General features: G+C 49.6%; 1 protein-coding gene across 2 annotated transcripts in view; it reads right to left on the bottom strand.

Annotated features, from left to right (window-relative positions):
• The window catches only part of LOC110503240 (rho guanine nucleotide exchange factor 26), an 81,445-nt gene that overhangs the window by 50,474 nt on the left and 5,739 nt on the right, over nt 1–25,232 (bottom strand). For both annotated transcript variants that reach the window (XM_036961332.1, XM_036961333.1), the window contains exons 2-6: nt 22,673–23,997; nt 21,977–22,028; nt 21,530–21,669; nt 10,325–10,375; nt 8,068–8,228 (exon numbers count right to left, since the gene is read on the bottom strand). In XM_036961332.1, the coding sequence (XP_036817227.1) occupies nt 8,068–8,228; nt 10,325–10,375; nt 21,530–21,669; nt 21,977–22,028; nt 22,673–23,887 (1,619 nt within the window). In that variant the 5' untranslated portion in view covers nt 23,888–23,997. The remainder of the gene's footprint in view (nt 1–8,067; nt 8,229–10,324; nt 10,376–21,529; nt 21,670–21,976; nt 22,029–22,672; nt 23,998–25,232) is intronic.

Genomic DNA, 25,232 nt, shown 5'->3' on the forward strand with positions numbered 1-25,232 from the left:
GGAGAAGTATATATTCTCATGTTATTTATGTTAGTGCAGGGTGAGCTGCTCACAGTGGACTTCCTACTAGGGCACACCGTGCTAAAAGTATAACTCTGGTTCATAGACACATGATTACTGCATACAATAGCTGTATGATCAGCAGAGGCATTCAGGGCAGTAAGAGGGACATAAATTAGATTACTTACATTGTGTCTTCCAACACCCCTGATGTAATGTACATTTACTGAAGCTATATATGATGACTCAGTGACAGAATGATAGGGATTAACTGAGCTGGACTTGGGTCATTGATAAGTCATTGTCTCAACGCAGCCTTATAACGCTGTGAAAGGATCCAGGAACCCACATTTTTGGGTGGATCCCATCCTCCTTGTTATTAAAACGTGTTTTGTTTCCAAAAGGTATTGAAATTGTCAACAGAAGTTACACCCATTGAGCTGCAATAATCACATCGCCAGTTGTGAAGAGAAAGAATCCTGCTAAAGTGTTCAATGCCGTGATTCAGAGAAGGGCACAGGGCCAGATATGATGGGTATTTTACTAGTGTCTGGCAGAGAGTCAATCAGCTCTTTCAAAATCCAGTTTCACCTGTTCAGAGCTGCCCTTCTTCATGCCATTAAAACCACATGGATTATGATAGAATTGATTTCCATGTCCTGACGTAGTACATTTCAGAGCAGCATAGCCATGTCATTTACTCGAGCTCCGGGATAAGACATTGTTTTTGTACCAGGTACAGTCACATTTCTTACCATGGAGCTGCCCAAAAATCACAGCTGACGACAAGGACAACGTAATCCACCCACTAACACGCTTCACAGGATTCGGAGAAGCCTTTATGGACAGGCGAGAGGCAGGATGACGTGTGCACGTGGCTCTCGGTGCCTGGTGCAGGCCTCTAACAGATGGAGAAGCCTTTATGGACAGGCGAGAGGCAGGATAACTTGTGCACGTGGCTCCCGGTGCCTGGTGCAGGCCTCTAACAGATGGAGAAGCCCCGCTCGATCCAGAACAGAAGGTTGCCGACGTCGACTTTGAAATCGTAGTAGAAGGCACAGCGGCCGCAAGCACAGGCATCCCCAGAGACGAAGGTGCAGGAAGATCAGACTCCAGGACGCCAACCTATTTCTTGTAGACTGCTTTGCTGGAGGCCTCTATCTTCAGCTTCCACAACTCGTAACATGCCACCATCGTTGATTGCCTTGCTCCTCTAGCTGTGCTCCTTCGACTCCGCTATCAGATGGGTGAGCTCCGGGCAACACCGGCCAGTCCAATAACGACAAACAACAAGGCGGAGATGCATCAAACAAGCGTGAATGCCGTCCAGCCACCGGTGTAGAAAAGGTAAACATGCCACTCTGAGTTTTCCCCAGTTTCTTACGTAAGCTGGCGACCTGCGTGATCAAGGAAGCCCAATCTCTCTTTGGGCCTTTGGGTTACCAGGTGCTGGCGACCTGCGTGATCAAGGAAGCCACTTCAAGCCACTATAATCCTCAGCAAGTAAACAATCGCCGCATTGGAACTCGAGTCGTCCGGTTTGTCCAGAAACAAAGTGTAGTTGATACAGCCCCTACAGCCATGGGACCGGGTAGGAGATACAGCCCCTACAGCCATGGGACCGGGTAGGAGATACAACCCCTACAGCCATGGGACTGGGTAGGAGATACAGCCCCTACAGCCATGGGACCGGGTAGGAGATACAGCCCCTACAGCCATGGGACCGGGTAGGAGATACAGCCCCTACAGCCATGGGACCAGGTAGGAGATACAGCCCCTACAGCCATGGGACCAGGTAGGAGATACAGCCCCTACAGCCATGGGACCAGGTAGGAGATACAGCCCCTACAGCCATGGGACCAGGTAGGAGATACAGCCATGGGACCAGGTAGGAGATACAGCCCCTACAGCCATGGGACCGGGTAGGAGATACAGCCCCTACAGCCATGGGGCCAGGTAGGAGATACAGCCCCTACAGCCATGGGACCAGGTAGGAGATACAGCCCCTACAGCCATGGGACCGGGTAGGAGATACAGCCCCTACAGCCATGGGACCAGGTAGGAGATACAGCCCCTACAGCCATGGGACCAGGTAGGAGATACAGCCCCTACAGCCATGGGACCAGGTAGGAGATAGAGCCCCTACAGCCATGGGACCAGGTAGGAGATAGAGCCCCTACAGCCATGGGACCGGGTAGGAGATAGAGCCCCTACAGCCATGGGACCGGGTAGGAGATAGAGCCCCTACAGCCATGGGACCGGGTAGGAGATACAGCCCCTACAGCCATGGGACCAGGTAGGAGATACAGCCCCTACAGCCATGGGACCGGGTAGGAGATAGAGCCCCTACAGCCATGGGACCAGTAATGTACTTCTCCAGACAGAGAGGGCTCCATTACAAAAGTCATCTGGTAACAACTTTGTTAGCTTGATGGCTAGCAGCTTAGTGTCTGAGGGGTGAAGTTGCACGTGTCTGAGAGGTGAAGTTGCACGTGGCTGAGGTTTCCATAGGAATGAGGTGGGGAGGACTATGAAGCAGTACAGGCCTGAACAGAGAGAGGTTAGCATGAATAACAGACTGACACACAGCTGCCAGTATGAGCTAACCCAGGGGACCATGAACACACTGTTACAGAGGAACAGAGGGCTGTGTGTGTTTACGAGAGAGAGGGGGGAGTCATGTAGAGACGGGGGGTCACGTAGAGAGCGGTGGGAGTCATGTAGAGAGAGAGTGGGGGGAGAGTCATGTAGAGAGAGAGTGGGGGGAGAGTCATGTAGAGAGAGAGTGGGGGAGAGTCATGTAGAGAGAGAGCGGGGGGAGTCATGTAGAGAGAGAGCGGGGGGAGAGTCATGTAGAGAGAGAGTGGGGGGAGAGTCATGTAGAGAGAGAGTGGGGGGAGAGTCATGTAGAGAGAGTGTGGGTTGAGTCATGCAGAGAGCGGGAGGAGTCATGCAGAGAGCGGGAGGAGTCATGCAGAGAGCGGGAGGAGTCATGCAGAGAGCGGGAGGAGTCATGCAGAGAGCGGGAGGAGTCATGCAGAGAGCGGGAGGAGTCATGCAGAGAGCGGGAGGAGTCATGCAGAGAGCGGGAGGAGTCATGCAGAGAGCGGGAGGAGTCATGCAGAGAGCGGGAGGAGTCATGCAGAGAGAGGGAGGAGTCATGCAGAGAGAGGGAGTCATCATGCAGAGAGAGGGAGTCATCATGCAGAGAGAGGGAGTCATCATGCAGAGAGAGGGAGTCATCATGCAGAGAGAGGGAGGAGTCATGCAGAGAGAGGGAGGAGTCATGCAGAGAGAGGGAGGAGTCATGCAGAGAGAGGGCGGAGTCATGCAGAGAGAGGGAGGAGTCATGCAGAGAGAGGGAGGAGTCATGCAGAGAGAGGGAGGAGTCATGCAGAGAGAGGGAGGAGTCATGCAGAGAGAGGGAGGAGTCATGCAGAGAGAGGGAGGAGTCATGCAGAGAGAGGGAGGAGTCATGCAGAGAGAGGGAGGAGTCATGCAGAGAGAGGGAGGAGTCATGCAGAGAGAGGGAGGAGTCATGCAGAGAGCGGGAGGAGTCATGCAGAGAGCGGGAGGAGTCATGCAGAGAGCGGGAGGAGTCATGCAGAGAGCGGGAGGAGTCATGCAGAGAGCGGGAGGAGTCATGCAGAGAGCGGGAGGAGTCATGCAGAGAGCGGGAGGAGTCATGCAGAGAGCGGGAGGAGTCATGCAGAGAGCGGGAGGAGTCATGCAGAGAGCGGGAGGAGTCATGCAGAGAGCGGGAGGAGTCATGCAGAGAGCGGGAGGAGTCATGCAGAGAGCGGGAGGAGTCATGCAGAGAGCGGGAGGAGTCATGCAGAGAGCGGGAGGAGTCATGCAGAGAGCGGGAGGAGTCATGCAGAGAGCGGGAGGAGTCATGCAGAGAGCGGGAGGAGTCATGCAGAGAGCGGGAGGAGTCATGCAGAGAGCGGGAGGAGTCATGCAGAGAGCGGGAGGAGTCATGCAGAGAGCGGGAGGAGCCATGCAGAGAGCGGGAGGAGCCATGCAGAGAGCGGGAGGAGCCATGCAGAGAGCGGGAGGAGTCATGCAGAGAGCAGGAGGAGTCATGCAGAGAGCGGGAGGAGTCATGCAGAGAGCGGGAGGAGTCATGCAGAGAGCGGGAGGAGCCATGCAGAGAGCGGGAGGAGTCATGCAGAGAGCGGGAGGAGTCATGCAGAGAGTGTCCACTGGGAGGTAGGTGGCGGCGGTACATCTTGTAGAAAACACAAACTCACCTCTTTTACAAGAGCACTGCTCTGTGAAGTGCAACAAGTATGAATAAACGGACTCCTGCTGAGTCCTGTATCACTGTAAATACTGCACGGCCAATGCAGATGTCAGATTGACCAAGTGGCCCAGATGCACAATGCACTTCTCCCCACAGAATGAGCTCTTTCTCCTGACAATATGCTCACTGTTTCATCACTTCATTGTGTGAATTGTTTTGCGTTTGATGGTTAGAGTGTCTATCAATTCCCCATTACACACATCACAAGTAGTACATTTACCAATTAATTCCTATCATTTCTAATCTACAATGTTTGTTACTTTGGTTACGATCATTTCTCTTAATGCTTTTCATATTAGTTTTCCAGTATTTATTCTTCATTTTCAGAATGGGCATATTATTTGGAATGGGCATATTATTTGGAATGGGCCTGATTTAAGCATAGAAGTAGTCCTATTGGCTACCTGGCCTGATTTACGCATAGAGGTAGGCCTAGTGTCTACCTGGCCTGATTTAAGCATAGAAGTAGGCCTATTGTCTACCTGGCCTGATTTACACATAGAAGTAGTCCTATTGGCTACCTGGCCTGATTTACACATAGAAGTAGGCCTATAGGCTACCTGGCCTGATTTACACATAGAAGTAGTCCTATTGTCTACCTGGCCTGATTTACACATAGAAGTAGTCCTAGTGTCTACCTGGCCTGATTTACACATAGAAGTAGTCCTATTGTCTACCTGGCCTGATTTACACATAGAAGTAGTCCTATTGTCTACCTGGCCTGATTTACGCATAGAAGTGGTCCTAGTGTCTACCTGGCCTGATTTAAGCATAGACGTAGGCCTATAGGCTACCTGGCCTGATTTACGCATAGAAGTAGTCCTATTGGCTACCTGGCCTGATTTACACATAGAAGTAGTCCTATTGACTACCTGGCCTGATTTACACATAGATGTAGGCCTATTGGCTACCTGGCCTGATTTAAGCATAGAAGTAGTCCTATTGTCTACCTGGCCTGATTTACACATAGAAGTAGTCCTATTGGCTACCTGGCCTGATTTACACATAGAAGTAGTCCTATTGACTCCCTGGCCTGTGCACAAAAGTAGACATATAAAATGTGGCCATTTGTGGATCTGATAGTATTTCTGATTGGCTTAACTTACCACCAATAATAACCTGTGGAGCTTCTCAAAGTCATATTTTCTTCACCTCAAACAGCGAGCAAACAAAGTCCGTTTTTACATCCATTGAGAATTATTATAGTTCCTCAACATCTTTCCAGCTCTCTACCTTTTGATAACCACTCAGCGTGAAATGGAAAAATGTCATGCTCTGATCCAGTGGAAATGTCATAAAATAGGCCTACCTGATTACCTCTTATCAGTGCTCGACTTGCACTGAAATAGGTTCCGGTACTCATTTTGGATGCTGGTACTGTTTATATTTAGTTGCAGGAGTTCCACAATACTTTAGAGAGAATATTCTATAAGAGGAAAGGGAGCTCAAGCAGTAGAACATTGGAGGTGTCAGTACTCAGCTCCAGCGAGCTCCTGCGCAAGTCAAGCACTGCTTTTTATCCCTTGTGCAAATAGCCTACAGCTGTGTCTGTCCCAAGCTCACTCGGGAGGGAAACTGAGGGCCCAGAATATTTTATACAATGTTGCAAGTTCGCTAATGCAAGCTTCAGGCCTGACCCAAGTTAATAGTTGATACAATGTTTCAAGGTGCTTCAGGCCTGACCCAAGGTGACAGTTGATACAATGTTTCAAGGTGCTTCAGGCCTGACCCAAGGTGACAGTTGATACAATGTTTCAAGGTGCTTCAGGCCTGACCCAAGTTGACAGTTGATACAATGTTTCAAGGTGCTTCAGGCCTGACCCAAGTTAATAGTTGATACAATGTTTCAAGGTGCTTCAGGCCTGACCCAAGTTAACAGTTGATACAATGTTTCAAGGTGCTTCAGGCCTGACCCAAGTTAACAGTTGATACAATGTTTCAAGGTGCTTCAGGCCTGACCCAAGTTAATAGTTGATACAGTGTTTCAAAGTGCTTCAGGCCTGACCCAAGTTGACAGTTGATAAAGTGTTTCAAGGTGCTTCAGGCCTGACCCAAGTTAATAGTTGATACAATGTTTCAAGGTGCTTCAGGCCTGACCCAAGTTAATAGTTGATACAATGTTTCAAGGTGCTTCAGGCCTGACCCAAGTTAATAGTTGATACAATGTTTCAAGGTGCTTCAGGCCTGACCCAAGTTAATAGTTGATACAATGTTTCAAGGTGCTTCAGGCCTGACCCAAGTTAATAGTTGATACAATGTTTCAAGGTGCTTCAGGCCTGACCCAAGTTGACAGTTGATACAATGTTTCAAGGAGCTTCAGGCCTGACCCAAGTTAATAGTTGATACAATGTTTCAAGGTGCTTCAGGCCTGACCCAAGTTAATAGTTGATACAATGTTTCAAGGTGCTTCAGGCCTGACCCAAGTTAATAGTTGATACAATGTTTCAAGGTGCTTCAGGCCTGACCCAAGTTGACAGTTGATACAATGTTTCAAGGTGCTTCAGGCCTGACCCAAGTTAATAGTTGATACAGTGTTTCAAGGTGCTTCAGGCCTGACCCAAGTTGACAGTTGATACAATGTTTCAAGGTGCTTCAGGCCTGACCCAAGTTGACAGTTGATACAATGTTTCAAGGTGCTTCAGGCCTGACCCAAGTTAACAGTTGATACAATGTTTCAAGGTGCTTCAGGCCTGACCCAAGGTGACAGTTGATACAATGTTTCAAGGTGCTTCAGGCCTGACCCAAGTTAATAGTTGATACAATGTTTCAAGGTGCTTCAGGCCTGACCCAAGTTAATAGTTGATACAATGTTTCAAAGTGCTTCAGGCCTGACCCAAGTTAATAGTTGATACAGTGTTTCAAGGTGCTTCAGGCCTGACCCAAGTTAACAGTTGATACAATGTTTCAAGGCGCTTCAGGCCTGACCCAAGGTGACAGTTGATACAATGTTTCAAGGTGCTTCAGGCCTGACCCAAGTTGACAGTTGATACAATGTTTCAAGTTCGTTGCAGACAGGCCATGTGTAGCCAATGTGATTTATAGGATATTTATTTTTAAATCAGGATATTTTCTACCTGCAATGTTTTTATTTGTTGGCTTTATGTAGGCTATTTTTACTTAGTTGCCAATGGCAACAGATGTTACTTTTTAAGTTATTTTTTATTTAGATTTGGATAGCATTTTGATTAACCACATGACAATGACGTTATAATAAATTAAATGAAACTGTTTCACAAATATTTGCATATGAAAACCATAACTGACAAGTAGATCGGTAGAAATTGTGAAATAAATTGACATGCCACATGAGAAAGTTTGACGAATCATCACGTAGCTTATTACCGGCAACTTCAGGAGAGTAACGGCAGAATCTGTGAAAGCCAGCAAGAGAGGGAAGAGGATGGTCCAGACAGGTTAAGTTTTTTTTTATTCTGGTAATCTTGATCTCTGGCTCCCTCTTGAGTCATTTGTCTTATTATATTAAACCGTAAGCTTAAAGCATCAGACAAGCTCAATACATATATAGTTGATTTGATTAATACACATAGTGTGTGTCTACATATGGAAAAATACATGTTTAAGAACAAACGACTTTCGGTTGACCAAGATGTTTTTTGTCGGGTACAGTCCTAGTTCTCACACTGACCTCACACACCACAAGAGCATCAACTACAATACCCACAATCCACCTTCCTCTAGCTAAGGCAAACACACACACAGACACACACACACACACACACACACACACACACAGGACCTACTTCTTGCTGGCCTCACACACGTCTGTGATGTTGGAGAAGAGGTGGTGGTGCTCGGTCTTGGTCATGGTGTCACTGAGCTCCGCTGAGTTCTGAAACATCCGGATCAGAACCTCCAGACTGTGGAGGTAGGAGTGTTCTGACGATATCAACTCAAATATGGCCTGACAGAGAGAATGAGAGAGAGACAGAGAGAGAGAGACAGAGAGACAGAGAGAGAGAGACAGAGGGTGTAAATTAAATGCATTAATGTACCTAACATCTGTGAGCTGTACTAATATCTCTGGCATGTCATTGGTCAATAACGTGTGTGCGAGGTGCAGGCTAGAGTGATGTCATAGCAGGGCTGAAAGGCCATTGGACAACATTCAAGACAGAACTCAAATAAAACTTCCAATGATAAGAGAAACACTGGTATGTTATACCTCTGTACATTTCATCAAAACCATATGTTGATAAGGGAAACACTGGTATGTTATACCTCTGTACATTTCATCAAAACCATGTTGATAAGGGAAACACTGGTATGTTAAACCTCTGTACATTTCATCAAAACCATGTTGATAAGGGAAACACTGGTATGTTATACCTCTGTACTTGTGTTACATCTCTGTCCTCTATAGACATTTATTTGCTATGAATTCATCTGTCCCTGACATATAAACTGGTTTATTTGTCTACGGTCCCTATTTTCTAGCCCTCCCCTTTAAGAAGGGTTTATTACTGCTATGGAGAGGTTACAGGAAGGGGAGTTCAGACACCGTATATTACATTTCCCAGGGTGCTACAGGAAGTGACTTTTCTGTGTGTACAGATTTCTAACTCTCTGGAGGCAGTCGGCTTTATCCTCCGTAGGAGGAACTGTCCATGTTGGAAGGGAAAGGGTCACACACACACACACACACTAACTGTACTCCCGTCTCCTGCCACACACACACACTGAATAAGGCTGTTACACACACACACACTGAATAAGGCTGTTACACACACACACACTGAATAAGGCTGTTACACACACACACACACTGAATAAGGCTGTTACACACACACACACTGAATAAGGCTGTTACACACACACACACTGAATAAGGCTGTTACACACACACACACACTGAATAAGGCTGTTACACACACACACACTGAATAAGGCTGTTACACACACACACACACTGAATAAGGCTGTTACACACACACACACTGAATAAGGCTGTTACACACACACTGAATAAGGCTGTTACACACACACACACTGAATAAGGCTGTTACACACACACACACTGAATAAGGCTGTTACACACACACTGAATAAGGCTGTTACACACACACTGAATAAGGCTGTTACACACACACACACACACTGAATAAGGCTGTTACACACACACACACACTGAATAAGGCTGTTACACACACACACACACTGAATAAGGCTGTTACACACACACACACTGAATAAGGCTGTTACACACACACACACTGAATAAGGCTGTTACACACACACACACACACTGAATAAGGCTGTTACACACACACACACACTGAATAAGGCTGTTACACACACACACACACTGAATAAGGCTGTTACACACACACTGAATAAGGCTGTTACACACACACACACACACTGAATAAGGCTGTTACACACACACACACACTGAATAAGGCTGTTACACACACACACACTGAATAAGGCTGTTACACACACACACACTGAATAAGGCTGTTACACACACACTGAATAAGGCTGTTACACACACACACACACTGAATAAGGCTGTTACACACACACACACACTGAATAAGGCTGTTACACACACACACACTGAATAAGGCTGTTACACACACACACACACTGAATAAGGCTGTTACACACACACACACTGAATAAGGCTGTTACACACACACACACACACACTGAATAAGGCTGTTACACACACACACACACACTGAATAAGGCTGTTACACACACACACACTGAATAAGGCTGTTACACACACACACACTGAATAAGGCTGTTACACACACACACACTGAATAAGGCTGTTACACACACACACACACACTGAATAAGGCTGTTACACACACACACACTGAATAAGGCTGTTACACACACACACACACACACACAATAAGGCTGTTACACACACACACACACACACTGAATAAGGCTGTTACACACACACTGAATAAGGCTGTTACACACACACACACACACACACACACACACACACACACACACACACACACACACTGGGGCTGTTACCTCTTGTCTTTTCCGCTCCTCCTGGCTGAGCTTAAGGCCGCTCTTCTTCACCTGCAGGAACAACAGCGTTTAGAACATCGGGTTCGGTAACAACACGAGGAAGAACAAGTAATCTCTAACAACACAAGTCTAATGACTACATGCCACCACTTACACACAACCAGGTACATGCTGTACCTTAAGGACAGAGAGGAATGAGAGGAATTGTTTAGACGTGAGGCAGACCTCTGTGTCCGTCAGGGTTGTCTCTATCGGTATCCATCCATCCCAGGTAGTCCTAACTCTCAGACCTAGAGGTCCGCTTTTAGAGAAATGAAAGCTACTGTGTGTTCAGCCCAACTCTCAGACCTAGGGGTCCGCTTTTAGAGAAATGAAAGCTACTGTGTGTTCAGCCCAACTCTCAGACCTAGGGGTCAGTTTATAGAGAAATGAAAGCTACTGTGTGTTCAGCCCAACTCTCAGACCTAGGGGTCCGTTTTTAGAGAAATGAAAGCTACTGTGTGTTCAGCCCAACTCTCCGACCTAGGGGTCCGCTTTTAGAGCAATGAAAGCTACTGTGTGTTCAGCCCAACTCTCAGACCTAGGGGTCTTTCTCTGAGAAAGGTGGCCCTAGCAACGATTCAACATCTGCTTGCCAATGTGCCTCTCCCACAGAAGGTTCTGAGGGAAATGGAAAACAGAACTGTTCAAGTGGTGAGAAAGTTCCACTGGCCAGGGACACCGAGGACAACTTCCTGGTCTTCGGGAGGAAGGTTCCACTGGCCAGGGACACAGAGGACAACTTCCTGGTCTTCGGGAGGAAGGTTCCACTGGCCAGGGACACCGAGGACAACTTCCTGGTCTTCGGGAGGAAGGTTCCACTGGCCAGGGACACCGAGGACAACTTCCTGGTCTTCGGGAGGAAGGTTCCACTGGCCAGGGACACCGAGGACAACTTCCTGGGGTTCAGGAGGAAGGTTCCACTGGCCAGGGACACCGAGGACAACTTCCTGGTCTTCGGGAGGAAGGTTCCACTGGCCAGGGACACCGAGGACAACTTCCTGGTCTTCGGGAGGAAGGTTCCACTGGCCAGGGACACCGAGGACAACTTCCTGGGGTTCAGGAGGAAGGATCCACTGGCCAGGGACACCGAGGACAACTTCCTGGGGTTCAGGAGGAAGGTTCCACTGGCCAGGGACACCGAGGACAACTTCCTGGGGTTCAGGAGGAAGGTTCCACTGGCCAGGGACACCGAGGACAACTTCCTGGGGTTCAGGAGGAAGGATCCACTGGCCAGGGACACCGAGGACAACTTCCTGGGGTTCAGGAGGAAGGTTCCACTGGCCAGGGGCACCGAGGACAACTTCCTGGGGTTCAGGAGGAAGGTTCCACTGGCCAGGGACACCGAGGACAACTTCCTGGGGTTCAGGAGGAAGGATCCACTGGCCAGGGACACCGAGGACAACTTCCTGGGGTTCAGGAGGAAGGATCCACTGGCCAGGGACACCGAGGACAACTTCCTGGGGTTCAGGAGGAAGGATCCACTGGCCAGGGACACCGAGGACAACTTCCTGGGGTTCAGGAGGAAGGATCCACTGGCCAGGGACACCGAGGACAACTTCCTGGGGTTCAGGAGGAAGGATCCACTGGCCAGGGACACCGAGGACAACTTCCTGGGGTTCAGGAGGAAGGTTCCACTGGCCAGGGACACCGAGGACAACTTCCTGGGGTTCAGGAGGAAGGATCCACTGGCCAGGGACACCGAGGACAACTTCATGGGGTTCAGGAGGAAGGATCCACTGGCCAGGGACACCGAGGACAACTTCCTGGGGTTCAGGAGGAAGGTTCCACTGGCCAGGGACACCGAGGACAACTTCCTGGGGTTCAGGAGGAAGGATCCACTGGCCAGGGACACCGAGGACAACTTCCTGGGGTTCAGGAGGAAGGATCCACTGGCCAGGGACACCGAGGACAACTTCCTGGGGTTCAGGAGGAAGGTTCCACTGGCCAGGGACACCGAGGACAACTTCCTGGGGTTCAGGAGGAAGGTTCCACTGGCCAGGGACACCGAGGACAACTTCCTGGGGTTCAGGAGGAAGGTTCCACTGGCCAGGGACACCGAGGACAACTTCCTGGGGTTCAGGAGGAAGGTTCCACTGGCCAGGGACACCGAGGACAACTTCCTGGGGTTCAGGAGGAAGGTTCCACTGGCCAGGGACACCGAGGACAACTTCCTGGTCTTCGGGAGGAAGGTTCCACTGGCCAGGGACACCGAGGACAACTTCCTGGGGTTCAGGAGGAAGGTTCCACTGGTCAGGGACACCGAGGACAACTTCCTGGTCTTCAGGAGGAAGGATCCACTGGCCAGGGACACCGAGGACAACTTCCTGGGGTTCAGGAGGAAGGTTCCACTGGGCAGGGACACCGAGGACAACTTCCTGGGGTTCAGGAGGAAGGTTCCACTGGCCAGGGACACCGAGGACAACTTCCTGGGGTTCAGGAGGAAGGTTCCACTGGCCAGGGACACCGAGGACAACTTCCTGGGGTTCAGGAGGAAGGTTCCACTGGCCAGGGACACCGAGGACAACTTCCTGGGGTTCAGGAGGAAGGTTCCACTGGCCAGGGACACCGAGGACAACTTCCTGATGTTCAGGAGGAAGGTTCCACTGGTCAGGGACACCGAGGACAACTTCCTGGGGTTCAGGAGGAAGGTTCCACTGGCCAGGGACACCGAGGACAACTTCCTGGGGTTCAGGAGGAAGGTTCCACTGGTCAGGGACACCGATGACAACTTCCTGGGGTTCAGGAGGAAGGTTCCACTGGCCAGGGACACCGAGGACAACTTCCTGGGGTTCAGGAGGAAGGTTCCACTGGCCAGGGACACCGAGGACAACTTCCTGGTCTTCGGGAGGAAGGTTCCACTGGCCAGGGACACCGAGGACAACTTCCTGGGGTTCAGGAGGAAGGTTCCACTGGCCAGGGACACCGAGGACAACTTCCTGGGGTTCAGGAGGAAGGTTCCACTGGCCAGGGACACCGAGGACAACTTCCTGGGGTTCAGGAGGAAGGTTCCACTGGCCAGGGACACCGAGGACAACTTCCTGGTCTTCGGGAGGAAGGTTCCACTGGCCAGGGACACCGAGGACAACTTCCTGGGGTTCAGGAGGAAGGTTCCACTGGCCAGGGACACCGAGGACAACTTCCTGGGCTTCAGGAGGAAGGTTCCACTGGTCAGGGACACCGAGGACAACTTCCTGGGCTTCGGGAGGAAGGTTCCACTGGCCAGGGACACAGAGGACAACTTCCTGGTCTTCGGGAGGAAGGCCAAATGAAAATTAGAGAGACACTTGTGCTACAGGCTTTGGAGTCTGGTTAGATTGGCCGGACCTCAACAACCTGTGCAACCGGACTGGAGTAGAGCTCAGGTGGACTCGGACTGACAGGTAAACTGAGTCAGTGGCTGGAGTAGAGCTCAGGTGGACTCGGACTGACAGGTAAACTGAGCCAGTGACTGGAGTAGAGCTCAGGTGGACACGGACTGACAGGTAAACTGAGCCAGTGACTGGAGTAGAGCTCAGGTGGACACGGACTGACAGGTAAACTGAGCCAGTGACTGGAGTAGAGCTCAGGTGGACACGGACTGACAGGTAAACTGAGCCAGTGACTGGAGTAGAGCTCAGGTGGACACGGACTGACAGGTAAACTGAGCCAGTGACTGGAGTAGAGCTCAGGTGGACTCGGACTGACAGGTAAACTGAGCCAGTGGCTGGAGTAGAGCTCAGGTGGACTCGGACTGACAGGTAAACTGAGCCAGTGACTGGAGTAGCGCTCAGGTGGACACGGACTGACAGGTAAACTGAGCCAGTGGCTGGAGTAGAGCTCAGGTGGACTCCGACTGACAGGTAAACTGAGCCAGTGACTGGAGTAGAGCTCAGGTGGACACGGACTGACAGGTAAACTGAGCCAGTGACTGGAGTAGAGCTCAGGTGGACACGGACTGACAGGTAAACTGAGCCAGTGACTGGAGTAGAGCTCAGGTGGACACGGACTGACAGGTAAACTGAGCCAGTGACTGGAGTAGAGCTCAGGTGGACTCGGACTGACAGGTAAACTGAGCCAGTGGCTGGAGTAGAGCTCAGGTGGACTCGGACTGACAGGTAAACTGAGCCAGTGGCTGGAGTAGAGCTCAGGTGGACTCGGACTGACAGGTAAACTGAGCCAGTGGCTGGAGTAGAGCTCAGGTGGACACGGACTGACAGGTAAACTGAGCCAGTGGCTGGAGTAGAGCTCAGGTGGACTCGGACTGACAGGTAAACTGAGCCAGTGGCTGGAGTAGAGCTCAGGTGGACTCGGACTGACAGGTAAACTGAGCCAGTGACTGGAGTAGAGCTCAGGTGGACACGGACTGACAGGTAAACTGAGCCAGTGGCTGGAGTAGAGCTCAGGTGGACTCGGACTGACAGGTAAACTGAGCCAGTGGCTGGAGTAGAGCTCAGGTGGACTCGGACTGACAGGTAAACTGAGTCAGTAGCTGGAGTAGAGCTCAGGTGGACTCGGACTGACAGGTAAACTGAGCCAGTGGCTGGAGTAGAGCTCAGGTGGACTCGGACTGACAGGTAAACTGAGCCAGTGGCTGGAGTAGAGCTCAGGTGGACTCAGACTGACAGGTAAACTGAGCCAGTGGCTGGAGTAGAGCTCAGGTGGACATGGACTGACAGGTAAACTGAGCCAGTGGCTGCCTGTGATATAGTTGTGTTTAGATCTCAGTGTTGTTGTGGAGGATTCTGTCGCCATGAGCATCTCATCTTACATCCAGGACTCCTTGGTTTCAGACGGACGTGTAGGAGTATGCATGGTTATGTGTGTGTGTGTGAACATGCATGGTTGTGTGTGTGTGTGTGTGTGTGTGTGTGTGTGTGTGTGACCATGCATGGTTGTGTGTCAGCCTGCTGAGGTTAACTCCCACAGTGTCATAATATCTACACCCCTCAGCCCACTGAGGTTAACTCCCACAGTGTCATAATATCTACACCCCTCAGCCCACTGAGGTTAACTCCCACAGTGTCATAATATCTACACCCCTCAGCCTGCTGAGGTTAACTCCCACAGTGTCAAAATATCTACACCCCTCAGCCTGCTGAGGTTGACTCCCACAGTGTCAAAATATCTACACCCCTCTACAATATATCTACAATATCTACACCCCTCAGCCTGCTGAGGTTAACTCCCACAGTGTCATAATATCTACACCCCTCAGCCTGCTGAGGTTAACTCCCACAGTGTCAAAATATCTACACCCCTCAGCCTGCTGAGGTTAACTCCCAGTGTCATAATATCTAATATTATCCACACTAGTGTTTTTCCCGAGTCACAGGCGGAGCCACACCAGCGTTCTGAACAGCAGAATGTATCTCACTAACACCAAAGAGATTAAAAATGTCTGCTTTGGTTAGGGATTTTCAAGGTTAGGGTTAAGGTCAGGCATCAACTCTGAATGGTTAAGGTCAGGCATTAACTCTGAATGGTTAAGGTCAGGCATTAACTCTGAATGGTTAAGGTCAGGCATTAACTTGGAATGGTTAAGGTCAGGCATCAACTCTGAATGGTTAAGGTCAGGCATCAACTCGGAATGGTTAAGGTCAGGCATTAACTCAGAATGGTTAAGGTCAGGCATTAACTCTGAATGGTTAAGGTCAGGCATTAACTCTGAATGGTTAAGGTCAGGCATTAAATCGGAATGGTTAAGGTCAGGCATTAACTCGGAATGGTTAAGGTCAGGCATTAACTCGGAATGGTTAAAGTCAGGCATTAACTCGGAATGGTTAAGGTCAGGCATTAACTCTGAATGGTTAAGGTCAGGCATTAACTCTGAATGGTTAAGGTCAGGCATTAAATCGGAATGGTTAAGGTCAGGCATTAACTCGGAATGGTTAAGGTCAGGCATTAACTCGGAATGGTTAAGGTCAGGCATTAACTCGGAATGGTTAAAGTCAGGCATTAACTCGGAATGGTTAAGGTCAGGCATTAACTCGGAATGGTTAAGGTTTGGTTTTAGGTTTAAAACAAACATCTCTAAAATCTCTTTCTATCGCTGGATTCAAAATGCAACTTTTGGCACCAGAGGCAGATGTTTACGTCCATCCCCATTCCAGTCCACAACGCCATAGAAAAACCGAAAGGTAACATTGCTCACCTTTGCCCCTAGTGGCCGATATGGATGGACATCGAATGCTGATCTCGCCACACACAGTCCTCCTTCATCGTCCCCACGCACCATCCCACTCCTCCATACATACACCATCATCGTCCCCACAACACCATCCCAGTCCTCCATACATACACCATCATCGTCCCCACGCACCATCCCACTTCTCCATACATACACCATCATCGTCCCCACAACACCATCCCACTCCTCCATACATACACCATCATCGTCCCCACAACACCATCCCACTCCTCCATACATACACCATCATCGTCCCCACAACACCATCCCACTCCTCCATACAGCCACCATACAAACAACTTGAAAACTCCTGTCCAACTCCAACTGATAACAGGAAATGATAGTGCTGCTATATGGATCTCTCTGCTCCTTCGTCCCATGAAGATATTTCCACCTTCGTCCCAGCCATGAAGTAATTTACCAAGGAGACCTTTGCCACCAGGGACCTTCGCCACCAGGGACCTTTGCCACCAGGGACTGGGGTTGTCACTATACCAGCATGGTGATACTACCATACCTGATTTTCTATGGAAAATACAAGGCTGGTCTAAACCTTTGGTTGTTTAAAACCTACTGTATGTAACAGTGTGGTGTGGTTTAGGGAAAATACACAGGTTTCTGGGTGACGACATCAGGTTTGTTTGTTTGTAACGTCAGGACTGTTCTCCTCAGGAAATGTAGTCTGCCTCATGTTTTGTCCTTGATAACTCTGAGTATCACGATACTGCTGTCGTAACAACCCTAATGGAGACCTTACACATCCAGACTAGGGGCACACAAAGGAGCCATCTTTGTGTTCCTGACAGGTTGGGACAATATCAGTGGCTTCCACGCACGCACGCACGCACGCACACACACACACACAAAAGCTTGCCAAGCTTCTTTTAATTTGCAAGACAAATTCCCTTTAATAAGGGCAATCAACTGCTATGTATCTACTGTCTCTACGGCCTCGCACGTCTTTAGTGTCCTAGTAAACACCTTCCTGCCACGACAACTGAACTTCGCCCTGCTTTTGGACTTTCCCTGAGAACACAGAGAGACAGGTGTAACTGTGACAACCGAAACTCGGTTTTCAGTCAACAGGGAGTGCTTGGGGTAAGAGGTTGGCTGTAGGCATCATCTTACCCTCCCCTGTCCTATCCTTAACCAGGGGGGGGGGGGGTTAAACCTCTCATCCAAGAGTATGGTGTCAACAATCTTAGATATATACCACTTCCTCCTGTCCCTACTGTTACTGGAAACTTCTAGGAAACAGAGAACATTCCTACCCTACATATGTTACTGGAAACTTCTAGGAAACAGAATAGTCCTACCCTACAGATGTTACTGGAAACTAGAAACTTCTAGGAAACAGAGAACAGTCCTACCCTACAGATGTTACTGGAAACTTCTAGGAAACAGAGAACATTCCTACCCTACATATGTTACTGGAAACTAGAAATTCTAGGAAACAGAATAGTCCTACCCTACATATGTTACTGGAAACTAGAAACTTCTAGGAAACAGAATAGTCCTACCCTAAGATGTTACTGGAAACTTCTAGGAAACAGAATAGTCCTACCCTACAGATGTTACTGGAAACTAGACACTTCTAGGAAACAGAGAACAGTCCTACCCTACAGATGTTACTGGAAACAAGAAACTTCTAGGAAACAGAGAACAGTCCTACCCTACAGATGTTACTGGAAACTTCTAGGAAACAGAACAGTCCTACCCTACAGATGTTACTGGAAACAAGAAACTTCTAGGAAACAGAGAACAGTCCTACCCTACAGATGTTACTGGAAACTAGAAACTTCTAGGAAACAGATAACAGTCCTACCCTACAGATGTTACTGGAAACAAGAAACTTCTAGGAAACAGATAACAGTCCTACCCTACAGATGTTACTGGAAACTAGAAACTTCTAGGAAACAGAGAACAGTCCTACCCTACAGATGTTACTGGAAACTAGACACTTCTAGGAAACAGAGAACAGTCCTACCCTACAGATGTTACTGGAAACTAGAAACTTCTAGGAAACAGAATAGTCCTACCCTACATATGTTACTGGAAACTAGACACTTCTAGGAAACAGAGAACAGTCCTACCCTACAGATGTTACTGGAAACTTCTAGGAAACAGAGAACAGTCCTACCCTACAGATGTTACTGGAAACTAGAAACTTCTAGGAAACAGAGAACAGTCCTACCCTACAGATGTTACTGGAAACTAGAAACTTCTAGGAAACAGAGAACAGTCCTACCCTACAGATGTTACTGGAAACTAGAAACTTCTAGGAAACAGAATAGTCCTACCCTACAGATGTTACTGGAAACTAGAAACTTCTAGGAAACAGAGAATAGTCCTACCCTACAGATGTTACTGGAAACTTCTAGGAAACAGAGAACAGTCCTACCCTACAGATGTTACTGGAAACAAGAAACTTCTAGGAAACAGAGAACAGTCCTACCCTACAGATGTTACTGGAAACAAGAAACTTCTAGGAAACAGAGAACAGTCCTACCCTACAGATGTTACTGGAAACTAGAAACTTCTAGGAAACAGAGAACAGTCCTACCCTACATATGTTACAGGAAACTTTATTTTGCAGAGCCTCTTATCCAGAGAGACTTACCGTAGTAATCACATACATTTTCATATAAGTTCGTACTGGTCCCCTACGGGAATCGAACCCACAAACCTGGTGTTGATATCTTGTAACCATTAAGTTAACTTTCTAAAATGTACAAAATGCTCTGCTGTTCTGCATATGGTTTGTTAATTTAGTATCTAGTTAGTTATCTAGTACTATAAACCACTACAGCCTGCCCTGTTCACAGTGTAAACAGCTGAACATCTAACTACTATAAACCACTACAGCCTGCCCTGTTCACAAGACAGGACAGGGACAGGACAGGGAAAGGGACGGGGACAGGACAGGGAAAGGGACAGGACAGGACAGGGACAGGACAGGGACAGGATAGGGACAGGATAGGGACTGGACAGGGAAAGGGACAGGACAGGGAAAGGGACGGGGACAGGACAGGGAAAGGGACAGGACAGGGACAGGACAGGGAAAGGGACAGGGACAGGGACAGGATAGGGACATGGCAGGGAAAGGGACAGGACAGGGACAGGACAGGGACAGATTAGTGGTATTGTCTACCTCTGTATCCTCCCTTACTTCCCCTCCTCCCTTTACTACACACTGGGAACAACTGGATCAGTGTGAATATCACTATCACCTCCCTTTACTACACACTGGGAACAACTGGATCAGTGTGAATATCACTTTCACCTCCCTTTACTACACACTGGGAACAACTGGATCAGTGTGAATATCACTATCACCTCCCTTTACTACACACTGGGAACAACTGGATCAGTGTGAATATCACTATCACCTCCCGTTACTACACACTGGGAACAACTGGATCAGTGTGAATATCACTATCACCTCCCTTTACTACACACTGGGAACAACTGGATCAGTGTGAATATCACTATCACCTCCCTTTACTACACACTGGGAACAACTGGATCAGTGTGAATATCGCTATCAGAACTAAGTGTCCTCTACCGTCTACAGAGCAACATCAGAAACAATGTCTCCATGTCTATCTGTGCATCTCTGTCTCTCTCTCCCTCCCTCTCCCCCTCCCTCCCGCCCTCCCTCCTGACATACCATCTTAATTAAGCTGCTCCAGATAAGAGTAAACATCAACAAGGAGAACAGAACACCTAAGTGGAAAACAGCAGTGGTCCCCCTCCTTTCTCTCCCTCCCTCTATCCTACCATCCTGGGCCCACACTGCATTACATGATGTCATGATCGGAGTCGTCACGCTGCTCTCTAGGGGAAACGTATTTAACATTTTTCCATTGAGAAGACTCCCTGGTGATTACCAGCAGGCTGGCGCCGTGCCGGGTGGTGCTCCTAGTCTGCTGGCCCAGATCTTTCTCCCTGCTCCCTCCCCCTACTCTCTTCCCCTCCCCCTTCCCTTCTCTCTCCCCCTCCTCTCTTCCCCTCCCCCTTCCCTTCTCTCTCCCCCTCCTCTCTTCCCTTCTCTCTCCCCCTCCCCCTTCCCTGCTCTCTCCACCTCCTACTTCCCTGCTCTCCCCCCCTTCTCTCTCCCCCTCCCCTCCTCTCTTCCCCTCCCCCTTCCCTGCTCTCCCCCTCCTTCTCTCTCCCCCTCCCCTCCCCCCATCCCCTCCCCCTTTCCTGCTCTCTCCCTCCCTCTCCCACTTCCCCTCCCCCTCCCCTCATTTTCCTTCTTTCTCTCTCTCTCTCTCTCTCTCTCTCTCTCGCCCCTCCCCAGAAACAGACAGACACACAGACAGACAGAGACAAAGAGACAGATAGACAGAAACAGACAGAGAGAGACAGAGACACAGACAGACAGAAACCGAAACAGACAGAGACAGAGACACAGAGACAGAGACACAGAGACAGACAGACAGAAACAGACAGAGACAAAGAGACAGATAGACAGAGACACAGAGACAGAGACACAGAGACAGACAGACAGAGACAGAGACACAGAGACAGAGACACAGAGACACAGAGACAGACAGACATAAACAGACAGAGACAAAGAGACAGATAGACAGAGACACAGAGACAGAGACACAGAGACAGATAGACAGAGACACAGAGACAGAGACACAGAGACAGACAGACAGAAACAGACAGAGACAGAGACACAGACACAGACAGACAGAAACAGACAGAGACAAAGATACAGATAGACAGAAACAGACAGAGACAGATAGACAGAGACAGAGACACAGAGACAGACAGACAGAAACAGACAGAGACAGACAGACAGAAACAGACAGAGACAGACAGAGACACAGTGTAGAGGATGGGTCAGGACTGAAGCCAGATCAGATGGGACAACATCCTGGCCAGCGCTGGCATTCCATCTCCCAACCAGACACTGTGTGTCTCTGTACTGTATGTGCAGACAGGCACAGCACCACTGTGTCTGTGTGTGTGAATGTGCATCTCACCACACTGAGTTGGCTCCACGAGGTGCGTATGGGTCTGTACTGCACCACGATGCCCTCGTCAGGTTTGGGCTCTCTGGACTGGTCCTCATCAGAGTCATTGTGAAGAGCTTTCTCCTGGTAGTTCTGATACAGTTCCTCCTCTGGGTCACACCACAGACAGACAGGTTGGGTCACACCACAGACAGACAAGTTGGGTCACACCACAGACAGACAGGTTGGGTCACACCACAGACAGACAGGTTGGATCACACCACAGACAGACAGGTTGGGTCACACCACAGACAGACAGGTTGGGTCACACCATAGACAGACAGACAGACAGACAGATTGAGGGTGGATCACAATAGTACAGTCCCCAATTGAGAGCAAGACCTCAAACATGTGGCCAGAAAATGACAAGTCATAAGGAGTTGATAAACACGACTGAGACAGAGATGTGACACTCACCTTCCCTGTCAAAAGTCCTCTGTGTGATCAGTCCTGGCTTCTTATCCGGTCTCTGAGAGACAAGAAGACATTTCGACTATTAACAACAGGCTTAGGATCAGCTCTCCCTGAGCCAGACTTATATTACCATGATGAACTGAGAAATAAGACTGGTCACTAGGTCAGTTACTGTGAGCATAGTCATCACAATATCCTAAATGATGCTTCAATAGTCAAATCTGGTTATGAATGACATCGTTGTACCAAGTTGGTTACCTTAACAACGCCTTGGAATTAACCCACGTCTATCCGTCTCCACCCACACCTGTCACCTGCGCTCGACCCCTGACCTCTGCACTGACCTGTCAACCTGACCCCGCCTAATTAAAGAGAGGTGGACTGGAGAGAGAGAGAGAGTGTGTGTGTGTGTGCGTGTGTGTGTGAAGTGAGTGAGCGAGCGAGTGTGTATTGCAATCATTAGCCTGACTTCAACAGAAACGTCTCCTGACAATGTTCCAACTTCAAGCTAGCTGTGGACTTGGGTCCCTGACGTGAACTTCAGGAGAACAGTTAATCAAACATGAATCCCTCAGGCAGATGAGTGGTAGTAAACTGTGTGACTGTGACTGTAAGGTAAGAGACAGCGGGCAAGGCAAGGAGAGAACGCTATTATGACAATTCCCTGAAAAAGAATGAAACGAATACATCTGTTCCTACCTTGTTCTTCTTCCCAGGGCTGGTCGGTGTCTCCTTGACCTCCTGTAGTCCTTTGAGTACAGACTGGGACAGGAGATGGGTCTTTGGGTCTACAGACTGGGACAAGAGATGGGTTTTTGGGTCTACAGATGGTACTTCCACTTCCACTCCACTCACCACTGCCCTCCTGTATGAGGTAGACCTCAACCCCCTTTTCAGACTCCCAGGGCTCTCATCCTGGTCTGTCCCCTCTCCCCCTCCGTCCGTGGAGAAGAAGGATCCAGTCTCCACCATGCTGACAGCTCGTAGGGCCCGCTTGGTAGGATCCAGGCCCAGCAGACCCCCCAGGCCCTGGCTCTGTACCCCAGCAGGAGAGGCCTTGCTCAGGGACGCCAGCCCTTTGGGGATCAGCTGCTGTGTGCCCATCTTCAGGGCAGCTGCACTGTGGGTGCTGAGGACAATGGAGGGAGGAGGAGAGAGGGAGGGGGCAGACATGTCAGCAGGGGAGGGGCTGCGGGGTGTGGGGGGGTCAGAAGGGGTGGAGGTGGAGGTGAGGGAGGAGATACTGCAGGTGGAGCTGTGAGATGGGGTAGGGGTGTGGAGACTAGGGGGAGAAGGGTGAGGGGTTAAGGGGTGATAGGAAGAAGAGGAGGTCAGGTTATGGTGGTGGTTGTTATTGGGGGTGGCAGGGGGAGAGGGGTGACTGGAGGAGGCACGGTCCGGCAGTGAGGAACTTGTTCCAAACACTATCTGGTCTCTGTGAGAGGTGAGGGTGAACGGGCTGGAGAGTCGCTTCAGGGCATCGCGTGGCCGCTTGTCTGACCACACCTTCTCCTTGTTACCGATTTGACCAGCACTTCCACCATGGTGCGCCTTATTGTCCAATGACGAAAACTTGTCCTCCGACTTGAACTTGGACAGGGAGAAACGTCCTTTGGCCAAATGTCCAATGCTGATACTCCTGACAACCCGTGTCCTCCTGGTGGGTTGGTTGAGAACGTGCTTCAGAATGACCGTCCCTCCTCCCGGCGTGGCCACCAGTCTCTCTGCAGGCTGGCTCAGGGTAAAGCCGCACTTGTTGTCCTCTACGGGCAAGTCAGTCATGTGGAGTCTGTCTATCTGGTAGCTGAGGGGACGGGCCTTTAGCTTGCTGGGACCAGTGTGATTGGCTGATTGCCGCTTCCACAGCGGACTGATGTTATTGTTGGACAGATCCACTTCGTTCCCGCCCTCCATGGCGCATCAATCACGATTGTCTTTTGTTTCTCACTGTGGAGCTGGAGTCTCGTCCGACACGACTGGTCACTGTGCAAACATCCCGACCCCACAGAGAACTGCAATAATGCCTGGTTGTAAACACAAAGAGAGAGGTCAAAAACCAAGCGGGAGGGGGAGCAGAGTAAAGTCCTTACTTTTCATTGGTTAGGGCTGTCTGTGAGGTCACGAGTTGGGCCATTCTGCCTTCTCCAGACAGTCGTCAGTCATTCTTCCTTCTCCCTACAGTCGTCAGTCATTCTGCCTCCTCCCTACAGTCGTCAGTCATTCTGCCTTCTCCCTACAGTTGTCAGTCATTCTGCCTCCTCCCTACAGTCGTCAGTCATTCTGCCTCCTCCCTACAGTCGTCAGTCATTCTGCCTTCTCCAGACAGTCGTCAGTCATTCTGCCTTCTCCAGACAGTCGTCAGTCATTCTGCCTCCTCCCTAGTCGTCAGTCATTCTGCCTTCTCCAGACAGTTGTCAGTCATTCTGCCTTCTCCAGACAGTCGTCAGTCATTCTGCCTCCTCCCTAGTCGTCAGTCATTCTGCCTTCTCCAGACAGTCATCAGTCATTCTTCCTTCTCCCTACAGTTGTCTGTCATTCTGCCTTTTCTTCAGACAGCTGTCAGTCATTCTGCCTTCTCCAGACAGTTGTCAGTCATTCTTCCTTCTCCCAACAGTTGTCAGTCATTCTGCCTTCTCCAGACAGTTGTCAGTCATTCTGCCTTCTCCAGACAGTTGTCAGTCATTCTGCCTTCTCCAGACAGTTGTCAGTCATTCTGCCTTCTCCAGACAGTTGTCAGTCATTCTGCCTTCTCCAGACAGTCGTCAGTCATTCTGCCTTCTCCCGACAGTCGTCAGTCATTCTGCCTTCTCCCGACAGTCGTCAGTCATTCTGCCTTCTCCCGACAGTCGTCAGTCATTCTGCCTTCTCCCTACAGTTGTCTGTCATTCTGCCTTCTCGAGACAGTTGTCAGTCATTCTGCCTTCTCCAGACAGTTGTCAGTCATTCTGCCTTCTCCAGACAGTTGTCAGTCATTCCGCCTTCTCCAGACAGTTGTCAGTCATTCTGCCTTCTCTCTACAGTTCTCAGTCATTCTGCCTTCTCTCTACAGTCGTCAGTCATTCTGCCTCCTCCCTACAGTTGTCAGTCATTCTGCCTTCTCCAAACAGTTGTCAGTCATTCTGCCTTCTCCAGACAGTTGTCAGTCATTCTGCCTTCTCCAAACAGTTCTCAGTCATTCTGCCTCCTCTCTACAGTCGTCAGTCATTCTGCCTCCTCCCTACAGTTGTCTGTCATTCTGCCTCCTCCCTACAGTTGTCTG

The sequence above is a fragment of the Oncorhynchus mykiss genome, chromosome 24 (assembly GCF_013265735.2).
Source record: "Oncorhynchus mykiss isolate Arlee chromosome 24, USDA_OmykA_1.1, whole genome shotgun sequence".
Lineage (NCBI taxonomy): Eukaryota > Metazoa > Chordata > Actinopteri > Salmoniformes > Salmonidae > Oncorhynchus > Oncorhynchus mykiss.